This window comes from Chaetura pelagica, unplaced genomic scaffold (genome assembly GCF_000747805.2).
Source record: "Chaetura pelagica isolate M959 unplaced genomic scaffold, ChaPel_1.0 scaffold90, whole genome shotgun sequence".
Lineage (NCBI taxonomy): Eukaryota > Metazoa > Chordata > Aves > Apodiformes > Apodidae > Chaetura > Chaetura pelagica.
Window position 1 is genome coordinate 9370966 of NW_009953496.1, and position 23446 is coordinate 9394411.

General features: G+C 35.9%; 1 protein-coding gene across 1 annotated transcript in view; it reads left to right on the top strand.

The window, feature by feature from the left end:
* The window catches only part of KIDINS220 (kinase D-interacting substrate, 220kDa), a 66464-nt gene that overhangs the window by 18087 nt on the left and 24931 nt on the right, over positions 1–23446 (top strand). The window contains 9 exon segments of the mRNA XM_009999158.1: positions 1257–1436; positions 1810–1975; positions 2931–3082; positions 5448–5737; positions 7570–7710; positions 8354–8597; positions 8766–8854; positions 9962–10106; positions 13445–13607. Coding sequence (XP_009997460.1) covers positions 1257–1436; positions 1810–1975; positions 2931–3082; positions 5448–5737; positions 7570–7710; positions 8354–8597; positions 8766–8854; positions 9962–10106; positions 13445–13607 — 1570 coding nt within the window.

Sequence of the window (23446 nt, forward strand, 5' to 3'; positions counted from 1 at the left end):
GTATCCAGTCCCTGTTTCTGTAATAAAAGGATTTGAATTTTAGTGTGGTCGGTTCATCCAGAGGTTGCTTTGTTCACTTAGAAAAAGTCAAGGCAGTCTTCAAGTGTTGCTGTCTATTGTCCTATGGGTTTCCTGCAGCAATGAATCTACTCTTTGGGTACTGCTGAAACAATGGCTGATGAAGTATTGTGTTGGTGTGTCAAATCAGGTTCAGACCTCTTTTGCTGCAGAACTGATTTATTGCACCTTCTGCGTGTCATATTTTTAATTGAAGATAAAGAAAAAAGCTTCAAGCTGGTAATATTTTTTCTTTTCCGGTTCCCTTACTCACTTTGAGATTTTTGAACATTCTGAAATGGCAGAGGAAAAAAAAGTATATGAAGCATATGAAGAGAGTCTATATTTTTTGCAGTGGAAATAGGCATCTTATTTATAGTTTAGCTTTTTCTAAAAACAAAATGCTTTTTTGATATGTTTCAGTTTAATTCAAAATACTTTTATCAGTCTTGATGTTTCTTTCTTGTGGTTTCTATGTTTTTAAAGCTTCTGTATTACTCAAAATGAATTCTCTGAGTTAATTATGTTCACCCATGTCATAAATCAAAACTGGTGTTTATTTTTGACTGTGATGTTTCTTGTTGATGAGCTCTTACATTTTTAAAATGCTTTTTAGTGTTTTCTTCCTGTTCCTTATTAATCTTTTTATTCTGGGTAATGTATTTAATGTTCCTAATTGAATAGATCCTAAATAAGTTTCTCCAGGAACTCCTGTTTTAGTGAATCAACAAACAAATAAATACTGAACCCTATCCGTTGTACTGTTACATCTGACTATTTGAGGAACGTGGTCCAGGGTTCAATGATGGAGGTTTTGGGGGTTAGTTATTTGGGTTTTTTTAGAGATATGATGGATGTGTTTTTCTTGGTGTCATAAAATAAAGTTTTAAGCTTTAGAAGGAGGATAGGAAGTAGCGTGGCTTTTAATATACCTTTAAAAGTATAAAATCTGCAGTAAACAGTGCAAGTATTATGTATTTAAATGGTTTCATTCATTGCATGAATGAAAACTTAGGGTTTTGCAGTAATGTCTGAAGAAGAATTCAAACATCATTGTCTTTTTTTTGATCAGTAGTAGGGAAAAGTTCTACAGTATAGTGAAAAAGTGTTCGTTTGCAAAGTTTATCTTTCTAATACCTTTTTTTTCTTTTTGTTCTAGAATGATTTAATGTTGACTGTACCTTATCTTTTTATTTTAGATGAAATGAAGACTTTTGCAGGACAGCAGATTGAACCTCTGTTTCAGTTCTCGTGGCTTATCGTATTCCTCACACTTTTGCTGTGCGGAGGTTTGGGTTTATTGCTTGCTTTCACCGTGGATGCAAAGCTTGGAATAGCAGTGTCACTCAGCTTATTAGCAGTTCTCTACATTTTCTTTAGTAAGTTATTTTATATGAAGCTTGTGAAAGTTTTTATTAATTTTTGGAACTCAGTTTTGTTTTGTAGAAATGCTTTGTGATTTAGAAAACATACGAAATGTTTTTGTAGAAAATAGGACACTTTGGACCTTTTCCTTGTGTTTTGAGTGTAATTTGTGGGAGGACATTCTTGAAATTCAAGAAGAATTTTTTGTGTTAACCTCGTTACTTTCCTCTTATAATTCTCATTTTTAGCTATAACCGTTAAAAATAAATTCAACTCCTTTTACACAACTCCATGCCTTGTCTGTTCAAACTTCAGGGTTCTTTCTTTCAGGTATGAATGTGGACTGAAGCATAGCCATAACATCATCTTTAATTTTTAATATTTTAGCTGTAATTTATTTTGGTGGCCGAAGAGAGGGTGAGAGCTGGAGCTGGGCCTGGCTGTTAAGTGCAAGGTTGGCAAGACATATTGGATATTTAGAGTTGCTTCTCAAACTCATGTTTGTAAACCCACCAGATTTGCCTGAGCAAACCACTAAAGCTTTACCTGTCAGGTTAGTTATTTACTTTATTTACTCTTGAATGAATAATTCAGGTTCACTTCAGATTGTATTAATGTACATGTTTATCATCCTGTGAAAAGCTGTTGAGATTCCTCTTTGTAAAGTAGTAGCCCTAGAAGTTAAATTTTTCTGTGTGAAGAAGATAGTAATTTTTTCAAGAAAAACTGTTCCAAAGTCAGTGAAAGTTACTTCTCTGTAGTATTAAGGGTTTTAATTATCATTTGTGACAGGCAAAATAAGAATTTAATTTTGTGGTATGTCTTATGTTTAATGCTTGTTTCCTGATTACTTCTGTTTAAGGGTTTTTTTAAATTCCTTTTTTTTTCCCCTGTAAGTAGAGAATTAGGCTGCTCAAAGCTTCTAGTTTATCTGAAAGAAAGAAAAAAATTGCCATGTGTTATATAGTTTTGTTTAGTCCTGTTGTTTAGAGACTTGTATTTTAGCTTCATGGTGCACTGGTATGCAAGATTACCATTCTTGTGACTTGGGTTTTGGGGGTTGGAGCTAGATGATCTTTAAGGTCCCTCCCAACCCAAACCATTCTGTAATTCTATGATTCTGTTTGTTTTTTGAATTCTCCATATATATTTGAAAATAGCTTAGAATGCAGTTGTAAAAATACTTGTCAATATTATGTTTTGGCATCAAAAAGATGTTTTTACTGCCATCTGAGGTGCTGTTACTGATGTGATCATTATCTTTTTAAGAAATTAAGTTTTAGAATAGAAAGTGGGACAAAAAACTTGAGTATGATAATGAGAATAAATAAATAAATACCTAAAATCCATGTAGAGTTTACAAAAAATAAGCATTTAAGTACTTCACATTTTATGCTGCTTGAAAAAAACTTTTAGCTCCAGAGATGCAAGAATATTTTTTTTTTGATTGCCAGAAAATATTTAAAGATTGCTAAAGTATACAAAATACATGTATTTTCTCTTTTCAGATTTTTGTTTACAGACTACAATAGATTGTCCAGTGTAGGTGGAGAAACTTCATTGGCTGAAATGATTGCTACTCTCTCTGATGCGTGTGAAAGAGAATTTGGTTTCTTAGCAACAAGGCTATTTCGAGTTTTCAAGACTGAAGATACACAAGGTTTTTATTACCTGAATCACATTTCTGATTATTCCATTTCAATACACTGTTACTGAGGGTTCTGTTTTTCATGATGAGCTCCTTCTAGAACCTGTTGTAGCCTTGCAGAAATTCATACAGAAGGGAAAATTCTTTGTATTGTTTTGGAAAGAAAAATGCCCAGTTTTCTTTCCTCATCTTAATTTTATTAATCTCATTAAAGAATATCTTCTGTGAAGGATAGTTTTCAACAGTGCTAGTGGAAATGTGTATTTATATTGCATCCTTTTAGATGCAGCATGGTATTTTTTATAGCAATTAAGTTATTGTGTCTGAGTCAGATAAAAAAAAATAAGTACACTTTTGTGTATTGCTATGAGAAGTTTGTTTAGTTTATTAGATTTTCATTGAAAGATTTTATGAGCGACCACTACTTGTTATTGGAAATAATAAAACTATAGATCATGTTGGTCCACAGCCATAAATCGCTATGATCAGTGCTGGTAAGAGGGGATGAAATATTTCTATGTTTCAAATGGAATGCGCTTTTTCCTTCTGTCCTGTCTGTAGATTTCTGAAAAAATTAGAACAGAATATGATATTGTGAAGAAAGAGAGTTCTTGAGGGTAACTTTCAGTTCATAGAGAACTTATTTCTACTCTGAGTTCAGTTTCAGTCAGTTGCTTCTTGTTTCAGTGACCACAAATTCAGGAATCTGTTAGATGCTGTCTCCTCTCACAGAGTGAAATGTTTAGACTCTCCTGTCTTGCAGAGGCTGGAAAAAAACATTCTGTATGCTGAACACAACTTCCCTTCCATCTCAAATTCACTGAATGTTCTTTATGAAAGTGCTATGTGGAATTTTTCACCCCCATTTCCGTATTAGACATTCTATAGTCGTTCTTAACCTCAGTGAAACAGCTTTCACGATGCTGTAATTTCTCCCAAAACTGACTTGAGAATGGCAATTCAGCGCTGTTGTCTTGTGATTATTTGCAGTAATCATCTTATCCCTTTCTTTTGTAGTCTTATATTTCTTCTGTTCTCCCTGGCTCTGGTGCCTTTCTGTGCCCTTCCTAATTATCTAATTGATAATTTTTTAAAAAAAATTTATCTGTTTTACAAACTTGCGCAACTTACCATCATCTACAGATGTTTGTAGGTCTAGGGACATAGGTTTCTTGTCTCTAGATGTTTACAGAAATTCCATTTAGATTTCTTTTTAGTCTTCTGTGTCTATAATTTTTGCTATGTCTGTGAAGTCACAGACAAGCCATTCAATTGCCATTTTAATTGTTGGTGATCCTAAGTCTCCCTCTAATCCACTTCTGTCTCCTTCTTCCTAGAGGAAGCTTGCATCCCTACTTCAAAATGTCTAGAACTGAATGTAATTGTAACTGAGATGTTCTTCTCTTCTTGCCTCTCACTCTTGTCATTTATGCATTTCTGTTGCTTCGCCCAGCATCGCAGTCCTATCTGTCACACATGTCAGTAATGTGAAAGGCCTTTCCAGCTCATACCCTGGTCTAGAATGTCTTACATGGGCCTTTTAAACACCTTGGATAGTCTTTCTATGTGGTATATTTAAAATTTGATTTTTTAAAAATTGTGGTCATTTTGCATCAGATTATGGCTACATTCTGTTCTTTGTTATCAACATGTGTACAGGAGATGGGAATCTTCTAGATGTGTACACCACTAGGTGTGTACAATTCCTACAGGCAGAAGCTGCTGCTTTGGAAAAAAAAACCTATTTCTTTGGTCACTGCTCTAGCTGTGCTTAACCCCCAGCTGCATTAGTTCTTTGTCTCTTCCTTATCAATCTAATTGAAATTAAGAGGTCAAATATTCTCTCCTGAGGCCCTTGTGATCTGTCCAAAGCTTACGTACTGCAGTTATCCCTTGTTTGTGTGTGTGGTAAGCATGCAAGACAGGACAGTCTCAGGCTGTAGCATGCAATTTTGATTCAGTGCTTTAGTGGCACCATTACTGTTATCTCATGCGTCATGTTTCTGTTTACAACCAAGTAGTTACCATACTGTTTACTTAGGGTTTACTTGCATAAATACACTTTACTGGGAGATGTCACAAAAGGGATGATATGACTGGTATGAAATCTATATAATAATGTAATAACCATCCAGTGCAGCTTTCTTGAAACAGTGGAAAGAACTGAAATTTGAAGGAATATCTCTCCTTCATAATTTCCAATGATTTTGGCAAATTCAGATGTTTGGTTTTTTTCACATGTTTGTGACTGGATGGTAACACTGCAATAACCTTTTGTGCAAGTAGGTATTTTATGAGAAGTATGAGTGAATAGATTTTTGCACACACTTGTAATTACATTTGACATGAATTTTAACAGCAAATACTGTTTTCCTAGGTAAAAAGAAATGGAAGAAAACTTGCTGTCTCCCATCGTTTGTGATTTTCCTGTTCATACTGTCTTGCATTGTTTCTGCAATTACCCTGCTGGCAATTTTTAATGTAGAATCAGCCAACGTGACAGTGAATGTTATTCTTATAACCGTTACCTGTGTTGTTGGTTTGGCCTTTATCATGAATTGTCGCACATGGTGGCAAGTGATGGATTCAGTTTTAAATTCTCAAAGAAAACGCCTTCACAGTGCTGCCTCTAAGCTTCACAAGCTGAAAAGTGAGGGGTTCATGAAGGTAAGCATTTATTATGAGTTGGCCATTAAAAGAATTGAAACAAAACCCCAAACCCGTAGGCTTCTTAAGATGGGACACCATTTATTTAATCAGCCCAAGTCCGCAACATTAGAATGATTCTTGGTGAGTTTTTAGTGAGGACAGCACTTCTGTTCCACTGGTAGTTATTCTTAGTGTATGAGATCTGTCCGCTCAACCAGGAATGTTACATTTCGATTAATTTTTAAGTTTCTAATTCTGTTTTTGCTGGGAGGAAGGTACTAGGAAAACAGTTGTTCTAAATGATCAGTATTGAGATAACAGGATTAGAAAGAATAACTTTTTAGATGTTTGAAGGTGAAAAACCATATCTAACTTTGGCTGTCTGCAAGACCTCTTTACTGAGAAGGGGATAATAGCACTGAAAGAGCATTCCAAAGAAGTTCACATATGCAGTGAAAAATGGTAACAGAATCACAGAATATTAGAGGTTGGAAGGCACCTCATAAGATTGAGTACAACACCCTGCCAGAGCAGGACCAAAAAAAAAAGTAAACAAACAAAACCAAACAAACCACCCTAGGACCTCATCAATGTTTACAAATATGTAAGAGGTGAGTGTCAGGGGGACGGAGTTAGGCTTTTCTCGGTGATGACCAGTGATAGGACAAGGGGTAATGGGTGTAAATTGGAGCATAGGAAGTTCAAGGTGAATATCCGAAAAAAATTTTTTACTGTGAGAGTGACAGAGCACTGGAACAGACTGCCCAGGGAGGTTGTGGAGTCTCCCTCACTGGAGACATTCAAAACCCACCTGGATGAGTTCCTGTGTGATGTACTCTAGGTGACCCTGCTCTGGCAGGGGGGTTGGACTAGATGATCTCTCGAGGTCCCTTCCAGCCCCTAAGATTCTATGATTCTATGACATATGATAGAACATACAATTGTGTTATAAAAAATGTACCCATCAGACTGTCATCAAATATCCTATGTGCTCCTATTTTCAAAGCAACTTCAGGATCATGATGGTTACTGCCATAGATTACAGCTAATATATTGCATAACAGTATGTTGTGCCAGTATTTTTGTAGCAGAGGACCTTATCTGTGTCTTATTACTGTTTCTTGACAGTAGTTTTTTTGTGTTGTCTGGCATAACTTCAGCCATTTAGGAGATAGATTCACCCTTGCAATCAAAGAAGAGATGTGGGTATTTCTAGAGAGTTACTCGTATGACTTATGATCTTAATGCGCACATCTAAGATGAATCTGGTGGTTAACAGGTCAGATTTTAATGTCTGCCTCTTAGTTGCTGGAATTAGGGTAGGGAAATTCCACCTTTGTTTCTATATTAATGGTAGTTGTTAAATATGTAACTTAATGCTGAAGAACTTAAAAAATCTTTATATTGCATCTCCTGAATAGGAATGAATGAGCATTGGAGTAATAGCATAATTTGCTTGGCTGGAAGGCAGACAGAAAATTTTAGTGTACATTTTATGCAAAGCTATTCTTGAGAATTAGCTGAAACAGCAAATACTAATTTGTTTACTCTTGAAATACTGATTTACAGTTCATAAACATTATTTTTAAGTAACACTGTAATGGAATTTAAATAAGGATAGTTACATTAAAGTGGAATATGCAGTTCTGCTGTACATTTTTGTACAAACTAAAATTTTGGAAGTGACATTTTAAGACTTCCACTTTGGGTATTTATAAGTGGGGTTTTTTGTAGCCTTATTGAAGTATTTTTGGGACAACTAGTAATTTGAAAAAGGCATTTTACACATTTTTTGTGAATTTTAAGTATCAAAGAGATGTCTTTTCTTTCTTGGCTTTTAATTGTTACAGGTTTTGAAATGTGAAGTGGAATTGATGGCCAAAATGGCAAAAACCATTGACAGCTTCACTCAGAACCAGACAAGGCTTGTTGTAATTATTGATGGATTGGATGCTTGTGAGCAGGACAAAGTTTTACAGATGCTTGATACTGTGAGTTGGATCATTTGATAAAGATGAGATCTGGATCATCTGGATTATCTCTTCCATAGATGAGCTTAGATACATACTGTTATTGTTTATTTTCTTTAGAGAGAAGACAAACAGTCTGTATGTGTAGTCTGTAGTATTTGTGTACGTTGGTGTAGCTGTAATACTAACAGTGATGGGTTTCAAAGGTTGAAAATTAAATCCCAATAAGACTGTACTTGTTAATACTTGTGAGAAGTTTTGAAATAATCAGATGTAAATTATTTAAAATCAATATCCTGTTGAAACAAACTTGTGATGTTTGGAGCACTTTTCATATTTACTTTTGAAGTAATTAAAATGAAAAATACATGAATGCTAAATATTTGTGGGGGCTAGGACATTACTGCTTTATACCTTCTTGGTAATGACTTCCACTGTAACTACTGCTGCTGAGTTGTCAAGTATGCTTATTTCTAATTGTGACTAAGTTCCTAACATTAGATGTCAATTTCTTCAATACAAGGTATCTCTATACATCTCTTGTCCTCTCGTTTATAACTAAGACAGAATACATTAAAAATGTTCAGTCAGACATTCAAATGATCCATATTTACTGTTAATTATTGCTTATTATTAACAAGATGTACTTTTTGCTTTTTTACAGGTGCGAGTCTTGTTTTCAAAGGGCCCATTTATTGCTATTTTTGCAAGTGACCCACACATTATTATAAAGGCAATTAACCAGAATCTCAACAGTGTTCTACGTGATTCAAACATCAACGGACACGATTACATGCGAAACATTGTCCATTTGCCTGTGTTTCTGAATAGCCGAGGGCTTAGTAATGCAAAAAAACTGATGGTGGCTTCAACAACCAATGGGGATATTCCTTATACAGATGGTGCAGGTAAGGTTGTGCAGGTGGAGGTTATGTAAGTTACAAAACCAACACTCCAGAAATCTGTTTTTTTGGAACAAGCTATTTAAATAATTGTAAAATCATTAGTGTTATTTTATAGATCAGTTAAATGTATATGAATGGATGAAATGCCTGCCTTTTGTATTCTTTCCGTAGGATTGCATGAAGAGGTTGACAGGAGAGTTTCTCAGAACAGTCTTGGAGACATGACCAAGCTTGGTAGCAAAACTGCTCTCAATAGGCGGGTGAGAGATTTTTACACTGAATAGAGATACTGGTAATACTTTTTTTTCTTTTCTAAGATTTTTTCTTTCACAGTTTTAATGATGTCAACTTGGAAAATTTATCAAACCATCTTTGTGAAAATCAATGGTAATGATCCAGGTAGAAAAAGTACATTCTTGAATCAGAAGACTGATGCTCTATCAAAGAGAAAAAGTTTGCTTTCTCAACAGAGTATTATTTTTTACAAATACTTAAATTCAGCTCTCACTGAATGCTGAGATAATACATTGTACTGGTAGTAGCTGTGATCTATGTGTGTATATTTTGGAGTTTTGTGGATATGTCTGCTGTCACTTGTTCACAGGATCACAGAATCGTCATTGTTGGAAAGGACCTCTAAGATCACAAGAGTCCAACCATCAACACAAAACAAAACCCAAAAAACGCCCCACAACCTTGGCCACTAGAGCACGCTCTGAAGTGCCACAAGTACACGTTTCTTGAATACTTTGGAGGATGGTGACTCAACCACCTCCCTGGGCAGCAATTATCAAATCAAGGAATTTAGAATATGATAATACTAGACTTTTACTGCCACATGTCCATCACCCTTTCTGTTCTGTTCTCCCATCTTTACATAAAATCAGGACATGGTTGAATAAAAGGTATCTAGGAAGTAGTGAAAAGTGATACTGAGTCTGAAGATTCTGAGGTTTTTGAGCTGCCATAGGTAGACACTTGGGGTGTTTTGTACCACAGGAACATAACTCATGTTAATTAAAAAATTTAATTAGTAAGTGGATACCATTAGCTTTTTGTAGGAAACAATGATGGCAATGCTGAAATCTGTAACCATTTTAAAAATACCTCTTTGTGCCACTCTATTTTGCACTTATAGAATTGGCATGGAGGTAAAATGTTTAACTTTTACTAGCTCTTGGCTTATATGGACATGAAGTTCTACTGTTAGACAACTATTTTTCATATTTTATGATATTCGATGTCAACCTCACATACACACATTCACAGAGTTTCTAACTTAAAATCAAGTAAAACTGAAGTATTTCAAATACATAAACGTTTAATATACTAATGGGTATTTTTTCCTTTTTTTGTATCATTACCAGGATACTTACCGAAGACGCCAGATGCAACGTACCATTACCCGCCAAATGTCTTTTGATTTGACCAAGCTGTTGGTTACAGAGGATTGGTTCAGTGATATCAGTCCTCAAACAATGAGAAGATTGCTAAATATTGTTTCAGTGACAGGTGAGTGAGACATATTTGTGTACAGTAAATAGTATTGTGTTTTGGTTGCTTGTAGTTACACTCAGACTTTTTAGTGTGTAAACTAAATTTAACAAGTCAGTCCATGTGTTGAATTTTAAAAGCCTTCTGAAGCAACATCTTCTAGAGTGCAAGCAAAGGTTATAGATTATTTTATGTAGAATTAAAAATAAATATTTTTTGCTTCATTGACTTCAGTTGGGAGACAATTCTAGCCTAAATTTTTAGGAAGTTTTATACTTCTCAATTTTGAAGTGGAATTTTTTTTAAAAACATTTTTGTAATGCTGTAATGTGAACAAAGGTCACAGTGCTGATATCTTTAAAGGTAAACTGTGAGGCAAAACCAGGTATGTATCCTTTACGTTTTTGCTGTATTTGGAGTCTTTTTTTTTCTCTAAATGGTTGTGTGGAGCCCATGAAAGCATTTTATGACCAGTTTTCCTTCAACAAAACACAAAGCATTGGTATCTTGGTTTAAACATCTGGTTTAAAAACTGGAAACAACTAGAAAGGGACTTAGAGAAGTCTAATGAAACCATGTTTCATGTAGGAAGTGAAGGGCGAATGGTTATTTACTGTCTTCTCTGTTATAGACCCTAAAAGACACTGAATAGCCTTACAGCTAACTGGTTCAGAACAGAGTTCCTTTTCACACTGCATGAGGTTAAGTCCATAACCCTGCAACAGTATCATATGGATGTGGGAAGCCTAGATGGATTCAGAAACAACTAAATACCTGAAAAGTAAAATTCATTGAGTTCTAATAAGACGGAAGGAATGAGCCACAAGTCATCGGGGGCTGGAATAACAAGAGAATATTATTTTTCCCCATGTTCTGAAGCTTTTACATAAGTATTTGCTGTTGTACAGTTTGAGGCTTCTGGGTGACTTTGACCTTTACTCAGAATTGGCTTGATCTTTAACCAGAAAAAAATAGCCTGGCAAAAGCTTGAGCTTACTTTCAGTATCCTTGACTCATTTTTGTGTTGATGTGAAATCCAAGACCATCTTCTTTAAATTTAATGTTTTCTCTGTTCCAGGCTTTGTATTCCTAATTTTTGTGATTAGGATGTGGAGCCTTGTAGAAAACTGCCATTATTCACCATTGTTCACCTGGTGCAAGTGAAACAGTTTTCAAGCTATGAGGGTGACTAAGCAGTGGCACAGGTTGCCCGAGGAGGTTACTGAGTCTCCATCTTTGGAGATACTCAGAAGCCATCTGAACAGAGTCTTGGGCAGATGGCTCTATGTGGCCCTGCTTGAGCAGGAAGGGTCTGTCCCGATGACCTCCAAGAGGTCCTTTCCAACCTCAACCAGTCCATGATTCTGGGAAACAAAGAATATTAACTCTTTCTAGGACTAAGTGAAAAATGTAAGGGATTCACCGATATGTCAAATGTATTGTCTTTAATAACTAAAAATATTATGGTACTATTTAGTATGCATATTTAGTATAGGAAGGTATATCAAGGATAGATTCAACAGATTTGACATGAAGTTCTGCATTGGGTGATTTTAGCCACATTGCCTATACTGAGTGCAATTCAGAAGTCAGCCTTGTGTCCACTGCACAGCACATAGCTAGAGCTAAGACACCTGCTGCAACCATCTCAGGTCTCCCTTAGGGTGCTTGCTTTACCAATAGATGCACAGGGTAGGTAATACAGGCCCAAACTGAATTGATTCCTGCTGATCTGTGTGGTTGCAGAAGCCTGCTACAGTAGTAGCAATGCTACATCCACTGCCCTACTTAACTGCATTTGGGAGAAGTTGCTTCCAGCAAGTCACAAATAGGTAGAACTGGTTCTGGTCCAGTACAGGCTTGAAGTGATCATCTCAGTAGGAGGTATGATACAACAACACAGCTGTCTGTCTCTGAGCTGAGCTTCAGTACTGTCAAATCAACCTGGAGAGTACAGAGGGGTTGGCTGTTTCTGCAGTTCCATTCCCAGTGCTTGCACAGTTTGGATTGTCCTCATTTACGTTAAATTATGAAGAATTAAATGTAAATGCTGCTATAAATTAAGTAAGAGGAGCCATGGCATATTTTCTGTTTGATAAACTTGCTGCTAGTGTAATTAATACAAGAGTGTTAATATGCCATTTTCCCCTGCTTTTTCCTGTTTTAAGTGATCATTCATATGTGAAAACAGACCTAAAATTCTGAGTTAATCTTTTAAATAAATGTGCAGTCTCTTAGTGTGTTTGTTACAACATGTAGCATGAAATGCCAGGTTTTGGCAAATTTTAGTGCAGATGTGAAAGTATAAAAAAATAAATCACAAACTGTTAGTTGTAAAAACAAACACAACTGCAAGAACACTTTCAGTGTACTGTTGTTTGTGGTTAGATATGATGATTTCATTAACAGCTTTGTGAGCAGAGTCTTCAGGCTGTAAATTGTAAGTCGTCACCAATATTGATAATGCAGTTCTAGAAAACTTGCTAACATTTGAAATGCATAAACTAGCTTTTTTTAAAAATTAACTTTATTTGTAATTCATACCTTGCCTTACTAATGTAGAATCATAAAATGAATCATAGAATGGTTTGGATTGTAAGGGACCTTAAAGATGGTCTAGTTCCAAACTTCCTGCATGGGCAGGGTCACCTCCCACTAGACCACATTGCTTAGAGCCACATCCAGCCTGCCCTTGAACACCTCCTGGAATGGAACATGCACATCTTCTGTGGACAACCTGCTCCAGTGTCTCACCATGCTCACAGGAAAGAACTTATTCCTAAAATCTAGTCTAAATCTACCTTCTTTCAGTTTGAAACTGTTATTCCTCATCTTATTGCTATATGCTCTTGTAAAAAGTCCCTCTCCATCTTTCCTATAGGCCCCTTTCACATACAGGAGTCTTTTGTTTGTAGCTTTGAATTCTAGCCATTGAATATGGCATTTTATGCCTAACTTGTTTTGACCATATTTCATATGATAATGCACAGAAAATCTTTAACAGTCTGATTTTTGTGTTTAGATTGAAAAATTAATGCTGTGTGAAATGCTCTATTGAGTTTTATTAAAGTAACAGTATGATAGTAATTAATGTTTAACCTGAACTGAAGTTGACCATTTTGGAGAATCTCATGTTGTCAACAGTCTTTGCAATAATTTTTTTAGGTTGTCAAATAATACTTTTAGATGCAGCTTGAGATGATTTTGAACTTACTGAGCTAAAAATATAGTATCAGAAAGTTAAAAAATCAGGTTAAAGGATTTATACACTGCTGTTACTTTGAGAAAAAATAAAGATATCTTTCAAAAGGGAAAAAAATCCTCTGTGTTTTTTCCCTTCTTCCCTGTTATATTAGGTCGTTTATTGAGAGCTAATCAGATCACATTCAATTGGGATAGACTGGCTAGTTGGATCAACCTCACAGAGCAGTGGCCGTATAGAACATCGTGGCTTATTCTGCATCTTGAAGAGACTGAAGGTGTTCCAGATCAGCTGACTTTAAAAACCATCTATGAGAGGTAAGTGCTATTTTGGTAATGGTATGCACTTCCAATGATTAAGTTAGAGACCATTATTAATCATTATTAGAATAACATATCTTTCAAACAGCCACCAAGTTATAATCTAAAATTGCCACAATCTTACACTCTTCTGTTAACATTTAGAAACTTTTAAATTATTTTGTCTGTTTAATACACCACATATGAATATGTGCTTTGTATTAAAAACAAAGATAATTATACTGGAATTCTTTCACAAATAGCTAGCTGTGCTTCTGTGTCTTGGTAGTTTTCATCTTTACCTTGACCAAGTTAAAAGTTGGTTGTTTTTTAGCCTTGTTAGAACTCTGAATTAAGCTCTGCAAGAACTGCCTTTACTGGTAAAGATCTCTTAAAGGTTTGGTGCTTGGCAAGTGTGCTTGAGGCTATTGCAGTGCCTTGTGCTGTAGTTAAGCTTGACTTTCCCCATTGCTGTTACAAGTTGCTGTCCAACAGAGCTCTTTGGATATGGCAACTGAGAGCAAATGGTCCCTTGTGTTGCCAGTGGACATGCCTCTCCAGAACCTGGCTACTTGTAAGAAAGCACATGTGGATTGTGACAAGTGACATGGTGACAGTAGGAGAAACGGAAGAGAAAGAATGTGACTGGGAGCTGGGCCCTTAGGAAAAAAGCAGGATCTGAGAATCCGAGTCAGCAAGAGGAGAAATAAGGGTTTCACTTGTGTAAGAAATAACTGAGATCAGATGAAATAACAGCTGAGGTAAAAAAGGTAGACTGGTATTTATTGAACAATTTGCCAGAAAATCTAGAGACTTTACAGAGTCCAGGGAAAGAATGAACAAAATGAACTTGGACATAAAATTTTGGGAAGGTGTTCTGCATCAGGAGTCAAGAAATGGGAGAGGATGAACTGGATGAGGGTCTGGGATGGGCTGAAAATGAAGTGTTGAGAAGGTAATTTAGTATTAATTGGGAAAGATTACTCTAGTGGATTGTATTAGGAAGTGGAGTGGCTTCAGGCTGGGGGGCTGTGGCTGAAGTATCAAAAGTTCAGAGGTAAGTAAGTGCATGATTAGATAACACTTTCTTCTGGAGACTGGATCCAGTTTCTGCATTTTGCATTTCTTCTGTGAGCGTAAGATACCTCTGAAATCATATGTGAAGTATGGGAACCCACCTCTCCACTGAGGATTAACATGGCTAGTGTCACAAATGTTTGTCATCAGGCAAGTACAAAATACCAGAATCACCAGGGGTTCTCTGTCCTGTTATGCTCTCCAGTGCTCTTGCTGTAGGTATTTCTAACTAGGTTCATTTAGATTTTTCTGTATTGTGTGTTACCTCATTTTATATTTTCAGTATTTTTCCAGCAAACTCATTACAGTATTTTGATTATTAGCATCAACAGGAATAAATCACTTCAAGACATATCAATGTTTATGTTTTCTGACCAGCTAAAGGAGGTATTAGGGACCTGGGTTGTTCTAATTTATAAGTACTAGTTACTAATCACTGGTAGTAATTCCACTATAAACTAACAATAAATCTAGAGTAAACCAATGTGAGGAGAAGGAAAGGACAGCCACGATTGAATGTGAATGGCTTATTTGGGTTCTGGATTGTCTGGTGTTAGTACAGACACCTGAGCTGTTGATAGTCAGTGCCAACTGGAATGTGTAAGGGTTTATTAATTTAGGTGTGGAGGACATTGACAACTCCTGTATGCTGTTCTGCCTCTTGCTGTGCAGGCTTGTGTTTGGAGGTCATGCAGCCACTTGAGTAGAGTGCCAGTTCACAATTGGCAGTTATAAATGTATCAATAAATTTATAGTGTATAAAAATAGGGTCTGTGATGAAAAGAAGCAGTGAAGAACCCTGTACCTTATATTGGAAAGGGAAGGTAACAATCTTATTTTAACTAAAGCTATTTATATTCCACTTGCAATACCAGGAAAACAAGGAAAAGGAGAAGAGGGCAAACATTCGGGATACTCTCTCTTACCAAAAAGTACCAAAAGGATTTTTTTTATATGAAAATGATAAAGCTACAAGACTTGAGTTTCTTTTACTACTTAAAAAAAAACATTTATAATACTAACATTGTAATGTGCCCAGGAAGACAGTTCGTGTCTCATGGCTGTTTCTGTTGAACCTGTGTAAGGAACTAAATATTTAACTACTGATAGAGTGACAAAGCAGAGATCTCATCTGTCTGGTGATTTGGATGATGATCTATACCATATGCTGAAGATGAAAAGGTCTATTAAGTCTTCTCTGGGACTATCTAATGCACTTAGGATTCTGTTTTATCCAAAATAATCGTATCTATATAATTATTATTCTTTTTGTCTACAACTGTTTGAAGTCACCTGGCTTGAATATCTGTTTCTGTGTAAGTTCAAAGTAGAGTATTTACTTTAGTTCCTCTTTTAAACCTTCAGTTTCTGTTTTATGAGGTTTTCTGGTTTATAAAGCAGCTTTTCCATTTGGAGTCCTATGAATAGATACCAGATTCTTTTACTTCTTATGTTCCTGCACTGAGGTTGTGCAGTTTATTCGGCAAAGATTTATTTTTTAAGTTATATTTTTGTGCTTTTGTAACAGGGATAAGAATATTATTTTCCTACTACTGAGTAGTTTCTGTCTTGCTTTTGCTGCCATTTCTGAACTCAGATTCTAAGTGTGTGGGGAGAGGGGTCTGCTTGGACATCTCCCTTGGGTGAAGGGAATCTTGCAGGTTCTGTGCTAAGTGTAGGAGTGCCACACTTGATCACGTTCTGCATATAAGGAGAATGCTTTGGTCTTATAGCTACTTTCCAAAATACCATGTGTTAAAAAGCTTGTGAATGACCAGGATTCCCTGGCAGGGCGAGCTCCCCCTTGCCTTCCTCTTTGCGGGGCTGGCCGTGCGGGGCAGAGGGTTAACGCCAGGGACTGTATCTGTTACAGATGCCTTCAGCTGAGGAGTCCCGGTAGATAATCCGTGTGCGCTGCGGGTGTGACAAGGGGTAGTGAGTGATCCCGACGTTGTCGCCTTCCTTGTCGGTGCGGACGGGCCCGCTGGGCGGGGCTTGGCCGGCAGGTGGCGCTGGCAGCGCGCGGTGCGGGGCGGGGGGCGGTGCCTTCACGTCGTGCCAAACGTGCTGCACAATGGGAACAGCCAAGCACTCGAGCATTAAAAACCCGAAATACAAACAACCAGCAGTTTATTCCCCTCGGTGTGTGCTTTGTGATGCGTGGTTGATATGTGTGTGTGCTGTTTTGGCCCTATAAGGTTCTTGCAATGTCTGGAATTTAGTTTTGCAAATGGTTTAGACAGTGCTATTAGGGAAGAAGGAATATGTGGTATTAGGGAAGAGCTGTTTTCTGTCACCTCTCAGTGCTATCTGTTGTAATTGAAAAGAATGCAATAGGAAAACTAAACTCAGACAATTGGAAGCTACTCTAGAACTATTGGTTAGAATTTGTGTGGTGCTGGACTATTCACCTCTATCACACCTTCACTTCAGCAGTATTTGTGCCTCTGTCAGGTGGTGGTGTGGCTTGTTGTTCTGTAGGCTGACATTAGTACTGAAGTGCTTTGTGTTCAGAGCTATATCTGATGCTGGTGGGAGTTCTGCTTTCAGTTGGTGGAATGCTTGGAAAAAAATTAGTATCTCAGTTTTGTTACTAAACTAATGTACTTATACTTTGGTTACTAAAATAAATATACTAGTGATGACACACATGAACAGTTTTCCCAGGAAGGTTGTGGATGCCTCATCCCTGAAAATGTTCCAGGCCAGGTTGGATGGGGCTCTGAGCAACCTAGTCTAGTGGGAGGAGTCCCTGCCCATGTAGGGGGGTTAGAGCCAGATGATCTTTCAGGTCCTTCCAACACGAACCATTCTGTGATTCTGTGATATCTTTGTGCTTCAATCTGTTATTTAAAACCACACCACCGCTAACAAGTAATTCTTACCCTGATTTATTGTTAGGGAAAGTAAATTTGTGGCTGCTTTTCTATAGATACTGTGATTAATATGGAAAACTGTATTGATGAGTTTGAATCTCGTTTTGTCAGGAGTAGTGTGCCTTTACTGTATCATACTATGCAAAGATGGGAAAACCTATGGAATGTTACATTGCCAACATGTTCCCAGAGTCTTAAGCACCAACAAACAAACTCAAAGTTCGGCTTCAGTTTGTGACATAGGCACACTTCTGTGAGCAAGCTTTATGTATTTGAGTCACTTAGACTTCTTAGTGACAGGTAGAAGTGCTATGTTGTAATTCTTTCATAGAGGGGAACTAGCCCGTGCTTTGTAATTTTGAAAATGAAGAAACGTTGAGTTGCATTTCCAAATTCTGAAGAAAAATGTCTTTACTCTTTTTGCTTTCTTAAAGTAACTTGCTATATCATTCAACTTCCGTCCTCTTGCTTCCAGCCTCCTTTTTGCTTGGTTTAGCTTTCTACTTATCAGTTCCAGTATTTACTCTTTTGGGTTTATGTGTTGCCTTTTCAACTCATCTCTCATTATCAGGATTATTTTCATGTATTCTCTCTCCTTGCCAGGTTAAGCTCCTAATTAAAATTTCTTGTCTCTCGTGTTTTCTTTCTCTTCTTGTGATTAGGTTGTTCTATAGTCAAGCCCACTATTTTCATTATCTATCTCTCCATCCTGATCTATTTTAATTATTTTTACAATTTTATTTATAATTGTGATGTACAGTTAACATTTCTCTATGTTCATGTTGCGCTGTGTTATCTTTTGTGTTGCTATAAAGAATCTTTCTAATGTCAGTTTTGTATAATGCCAAAATGGTTTGCAGAAGTTGCAAAAAGTAAATTTTTAAAGCCCTGAAGTGGAATAAAATATGTGGGTTTTCTGTAAATTAAGTTGTAAGAGAATTAAGTTGTCAGATTAAAGCAAGGTTCTGTTGAATGTTTGCAACTGTTAGTTCTTAGACTTGTAAATTAGCCAGCTATGGGTATGTACTTTTTTGTGAAGACTAAATCAAACATCCATGATGCTAGAATGAATGTCACTGTGGGATCTAAATAAATGATACACTAGGAAAAACCTCTGTGGCTTTTGAGAGATGTATTTCGATAAACTGAATTCTCAACAGTCAACGAACTTGTGAGATAGGCAATATAATACTTCAAAATTTCAGAAATTTTAAGCAAGATCTTAATATAAGAACATCTGACTGTATTAAAATTTAAGGAAATAACAGACAGCAGATAAGATTGCTACAAGAAAACAAAAGAAGGAAGTAAAAGGTAGGATTAAGAGTCTTGTGAGAATTTTGCAGGTAGTTTCCAAAGATAATATTTGTGCTACTTGACATACCTTTAAATGATCTGGCAGAGAGTGAAGATGCAGTTTGGGGATGGAAGCAGAACAACTGTTTCACGGAAGGTTTTGGAAGTAGCTGAGTGAAGTTACAGTTAGCCTTTGAAGAAAAAACGATAGGAAACACACTGCAGACTAGCAGAAAAAATTAATGACCTACCTGTTATGTAGGGCTCTTTGGAAGAAAAAGGCAGTATTAAGTTGATAACAATCTATGAGAATTTCTTCATGGCCTTGTCTGGATAGCATTGGGGTATAACATTTCCCCAGACATTTGATAGATCCATGGTAGGTCCTCTCTTTCATGGGGTTAGGATCTAGATTCTGTAGCCTTCTGGATAGAATTCTAGCAATTACTTGGAGAAACTGTAGTAAATGTAAGGCTGGTCTATCTACATCTTAAGAGAGACCATGACTCAGTGCTTAAAAATGCTCACTGGGGAGTGGAGAGTGCATGACTGCATGTCCCTAGAACTGAATTTACATTTTGCATAACGATACAGAACTTGGGTACTGACACAACTTTCTATCTGAGCACTTCCTACTGGTAGATTTTGATGTTACTCTGCTTGCTGTTTTTTATATCATCAGGGACAGTCCTACATGTTCTATGTGCCAAAGCAGAACACATGAAATTTAGAAAAATAACATAGTAGGTTTCTTTTATATTGGATTATTTTCTGTTGGGGGGAGGAAAGGGATGGGGACAAAGACACTAAAGGATCTAATCTGGCCATACTCATTTACTACTTTTTTTTTTTTTTTAATGTTTTTGCAGCTCATATACCATTCTAAGGAATTATTAGTGGAAGAAAGCTATCTGATATATTAATAATGGGAAATGTTGGTCTTTCTTGATTTCTTCAGTTCTAGATGTTGTCTTTCTAGTTTTAGCACTGGTATATGATTTTGCTTGTTTTTTTCCAGTCTTTTAATGGAGTTACCACTTTTTGGAAGCAGCCATGAAAACCGTTATCTCTGCTAATGGTAACCAGAAAAATACTTAATTCCATGTTACTTGACAACATATCCTATGTTTCTCTTTCAGTTTAAACTGGTAAAAACTAATTTAGTTATAACTGGAATGGCAGTTGGTTACTGTAGGTTTGGATTTCTATAGTGTGGCTTTATTGGTGCTATGTTTTACTGGTAAATTCGGATCTTTTGTGTGCCACACCCATGTGAATCAAATTAGGAAACTGCTTAGGCACGTTAAAACATTTTTGTTATGCATACAGTTGAGTATTTCTACTTCATTGTTTACTACTTCAATTTAAGAAAGAGTATTTACATCATACTAAAAATACCACCAAGATATAAATTATACAAAATTATTTTGTTAAAGAAATTGATTTAATAAAAAAATCAGAAAATAGTGTTCTATTGCACCAGTAGTAAAATTTATTTTTCCACGTATAAAGGCTCATTTATTTTTATAGCAATTTGATGACACATCTGCTTGCTTTATTCAGCTGAAAAGAAAATGTTGGTTCTTGGTGTTTTGTAAAATTGCTTTGTTAAATTATTTTCCAAATCGTTCAACTTTTAACAAATGACATTTGATACTAACATTGGAAAGCAATTTCAGCTAATTAAGTAGATCCTTCTATAAACCATTGCAACATTAAGATGACAAACTGTTCATTCAGGATTATTTTAATTGGTACAATTATTGTAATTTTGTTGCAATTATGTGTTGAGCTAAAAGCTTTTGTCTAAATCATTTGAGGGGGTTTTGTTAATATACATAAGTAAGAAGAAAAAAGTAAAATAAAAACTGAAGATAAGCATTATCTGACTACTTTTTCATTACAGTGCTTTAGACAAGTATCTATTAAATTATTTTTTAAAAGTATGTTACATGTTTTCAGCAAATCTCTAGCAATGTTAAAATTGAGCAAGACCATTTGAAATGTAACTTTTCTGGAAGGTCATTATGCTAATTCCAGTTTTGACACTGTTTAAATACCTTTTAATAAAAAGGGTGAGATTAACTTTTGAGGGATTTGCGAGTTGTGTAAAATCTATTGGTGTATTAATTTACGAAGTGTAGGTTTTTAGTGATTATAGAAATTAAAAATGAAAAAGCTATGGAAGGTGCCACATTCATCATTCTGGTTATTATGTTCTCTGCAATCATCTTTTGCCCAGGCCAGGTTTAAATAAATCTCTTCTTTTTAAGCAGACAATTAAATATTCTTGTAGACCTCACAGTGAGGCATTATTTATAAATATTTAGCCTGCTTTTTGTTTTTCAGTTTCCTTTTATTGCCTCTTACTTAAAACTCAGGGTACATAAAGTTTCTTATTTTGGTAGTAGTGTGTTCTCAATGCTAGAAGGCAACATAGCAGTTGAGCAGTGGGTGGTTGTTGCTGAAACTGTCCACTAAATAAACATGAGGCTAGGCATAAAATGGAAGTAAATAGTGTACCAGAGATGTGACAAGAAGGAAGTTCAGATGGAAAGGTAGTGGGGGGAGAAAAAGGAGGAAAAGCTAATAAGAACATGACACGAGGAGTATTTATAGCTTTTTTTGTTAACTTTGTAATGTATACTAATGAGTCATATTTCTGAAATACTTCCCAGGTAATTTTAAATGCTTACAGCATAGTTAATGTGCATTAATGACATATCTCAAAAATGCCCCTGTGGATATTTCAAATCCCTCCAAGCAACACTGATCGATACTAGTTTAGATTAGAATATAGATGCCTTAGTTTTAGCAACTCTGTAAACAATTTGAGGGAAGAAAACTTCTATTTTTAACTTGTGTAAGTCACTTTGTGAAGCTTTTCTACTTCTTGGGAAACTGATAATGTTGGGAAATAAAACTGGAGATGATGGCTTTTTGTGTCTGCTCAACATTTTTGTCAAAAGTAGAGTATTTATGCAAAACCTGAGAACATGGAAAAACATTGTGGGCTGAGATGCATCTTAGCTACATATTGCTAGTGGCCCATATCCTGCCTCTTAACCAATAATAAATGTGATATAATCTATCTCAGGAAAAAAGAAGAGATAAAATACTTGTTTCATGTTCAGAAAAGACTTGTCTCATATTGCTGTAAAAGCCTACCACTGAGCAGTAGCATGGAAAATCAAGTTATTTAGAGCTAATGCTCTAGTATTCCTTTCAACAACTTGCTCATATGCCCATACAATGAATTTGCTTCATTAGATCAACTTGGTCATAAGAAGCTGCTTCAGAAGGGCAAGATAAGGGACAGATCCAGGTAATCAAAATGCTCTGTGAAGTAATATTTCTGTGTTCCTGGTTGACCTGAAATTTAGTTATTAAGCTATTAATGTAGCATAGCAGTTATACTTTTTGCTTTCCATTTCTGGGTAGCATTTGCAAAAGATTGATGGATTAGTCTGTGACTTATTCTGAGAACTGGAACTCATGATTCTGTGAGTGAAGTATTTGCCGTGGACTTCTGGAGGAGGAGTGTCCTTTTGCCAAGTCCTGAGGTTTAACTGTATGCTGTAATGTAGACCCAAAAAAGAATCCTGTGCTGGAGACCAGGATGAACCATGGCCACCTGTAATGCTAGACAACCTGCAAATATTTGCTGCATTTCCAGTGTCCTACAGGTGGAGGTATTGAGTAAGAGAATCCCTGCATAAAGCCATAAAGTAGCTTTGTAACTGACGTTCAGAAATGAAAATACCAAAACCAGATTAATACAATATTCTTATGTTTCATTTGTGTGAGTGATCTTATTGGACTTGTCAGTTAGAGAGACATGATTCCATTTTGTTTACAGAGCAGCTCAGAGAGTCTTAGTTTCTTCTGTGCTACTCTGTTTTGCTGCATTTCCACATGTGTAATACATGTATTTATTTTTTTTAAATGATTTTGCCTTTTGTAATGCAATTAACACTGCAAAGCTGTGCATAAGTCCATGCAGTTGTAACTGTATTAATGTTTCTTTTTATTGTAAAGAATGCCAGTGCAGGGTGTATTCTGGAAAGATGTATTAAATTTAGATGGTTTTATTATGACTCAATGAGACTGCATGATACTGGGTGTGCGAGATTAGTTTAATAAATATCAATCTTTTAAGCATCAAAATGGTTTTCTTTCTGAAATGGTCAAAAAAGCAGGAACACTCAGGAGAGATGCTTTATCTACTGTTAACTTGAATTGGATAGTCAATTTTGCAAAGCAAGCTTTTCTGAATACCTATCATAATAGGAGCTTTTAAATAGCTGTTGCATCTACTCAGTGAAGTCTCTGTACTGCTTAATACATGCTGAGACATTTTTAATTTTTGTATAAAGAGAAACATCAAACTATAGAGCTTTTTTGGTCTTTGTTAAGATAAAACATAGATTCCCTTATGTTTCAGTATTGAGTATGGGATGACTTCTTACTTCTGCCTTTATACAGGCATGCATATGAACAAATGCTGTTTTTCAATGTCCAAATAACCTGTTGCAAAATTCAATTTGAAACAATATTTGAAGGATTATTCTTGATGTATTGATAGTACTTGACATTTTTTTAAGTGTT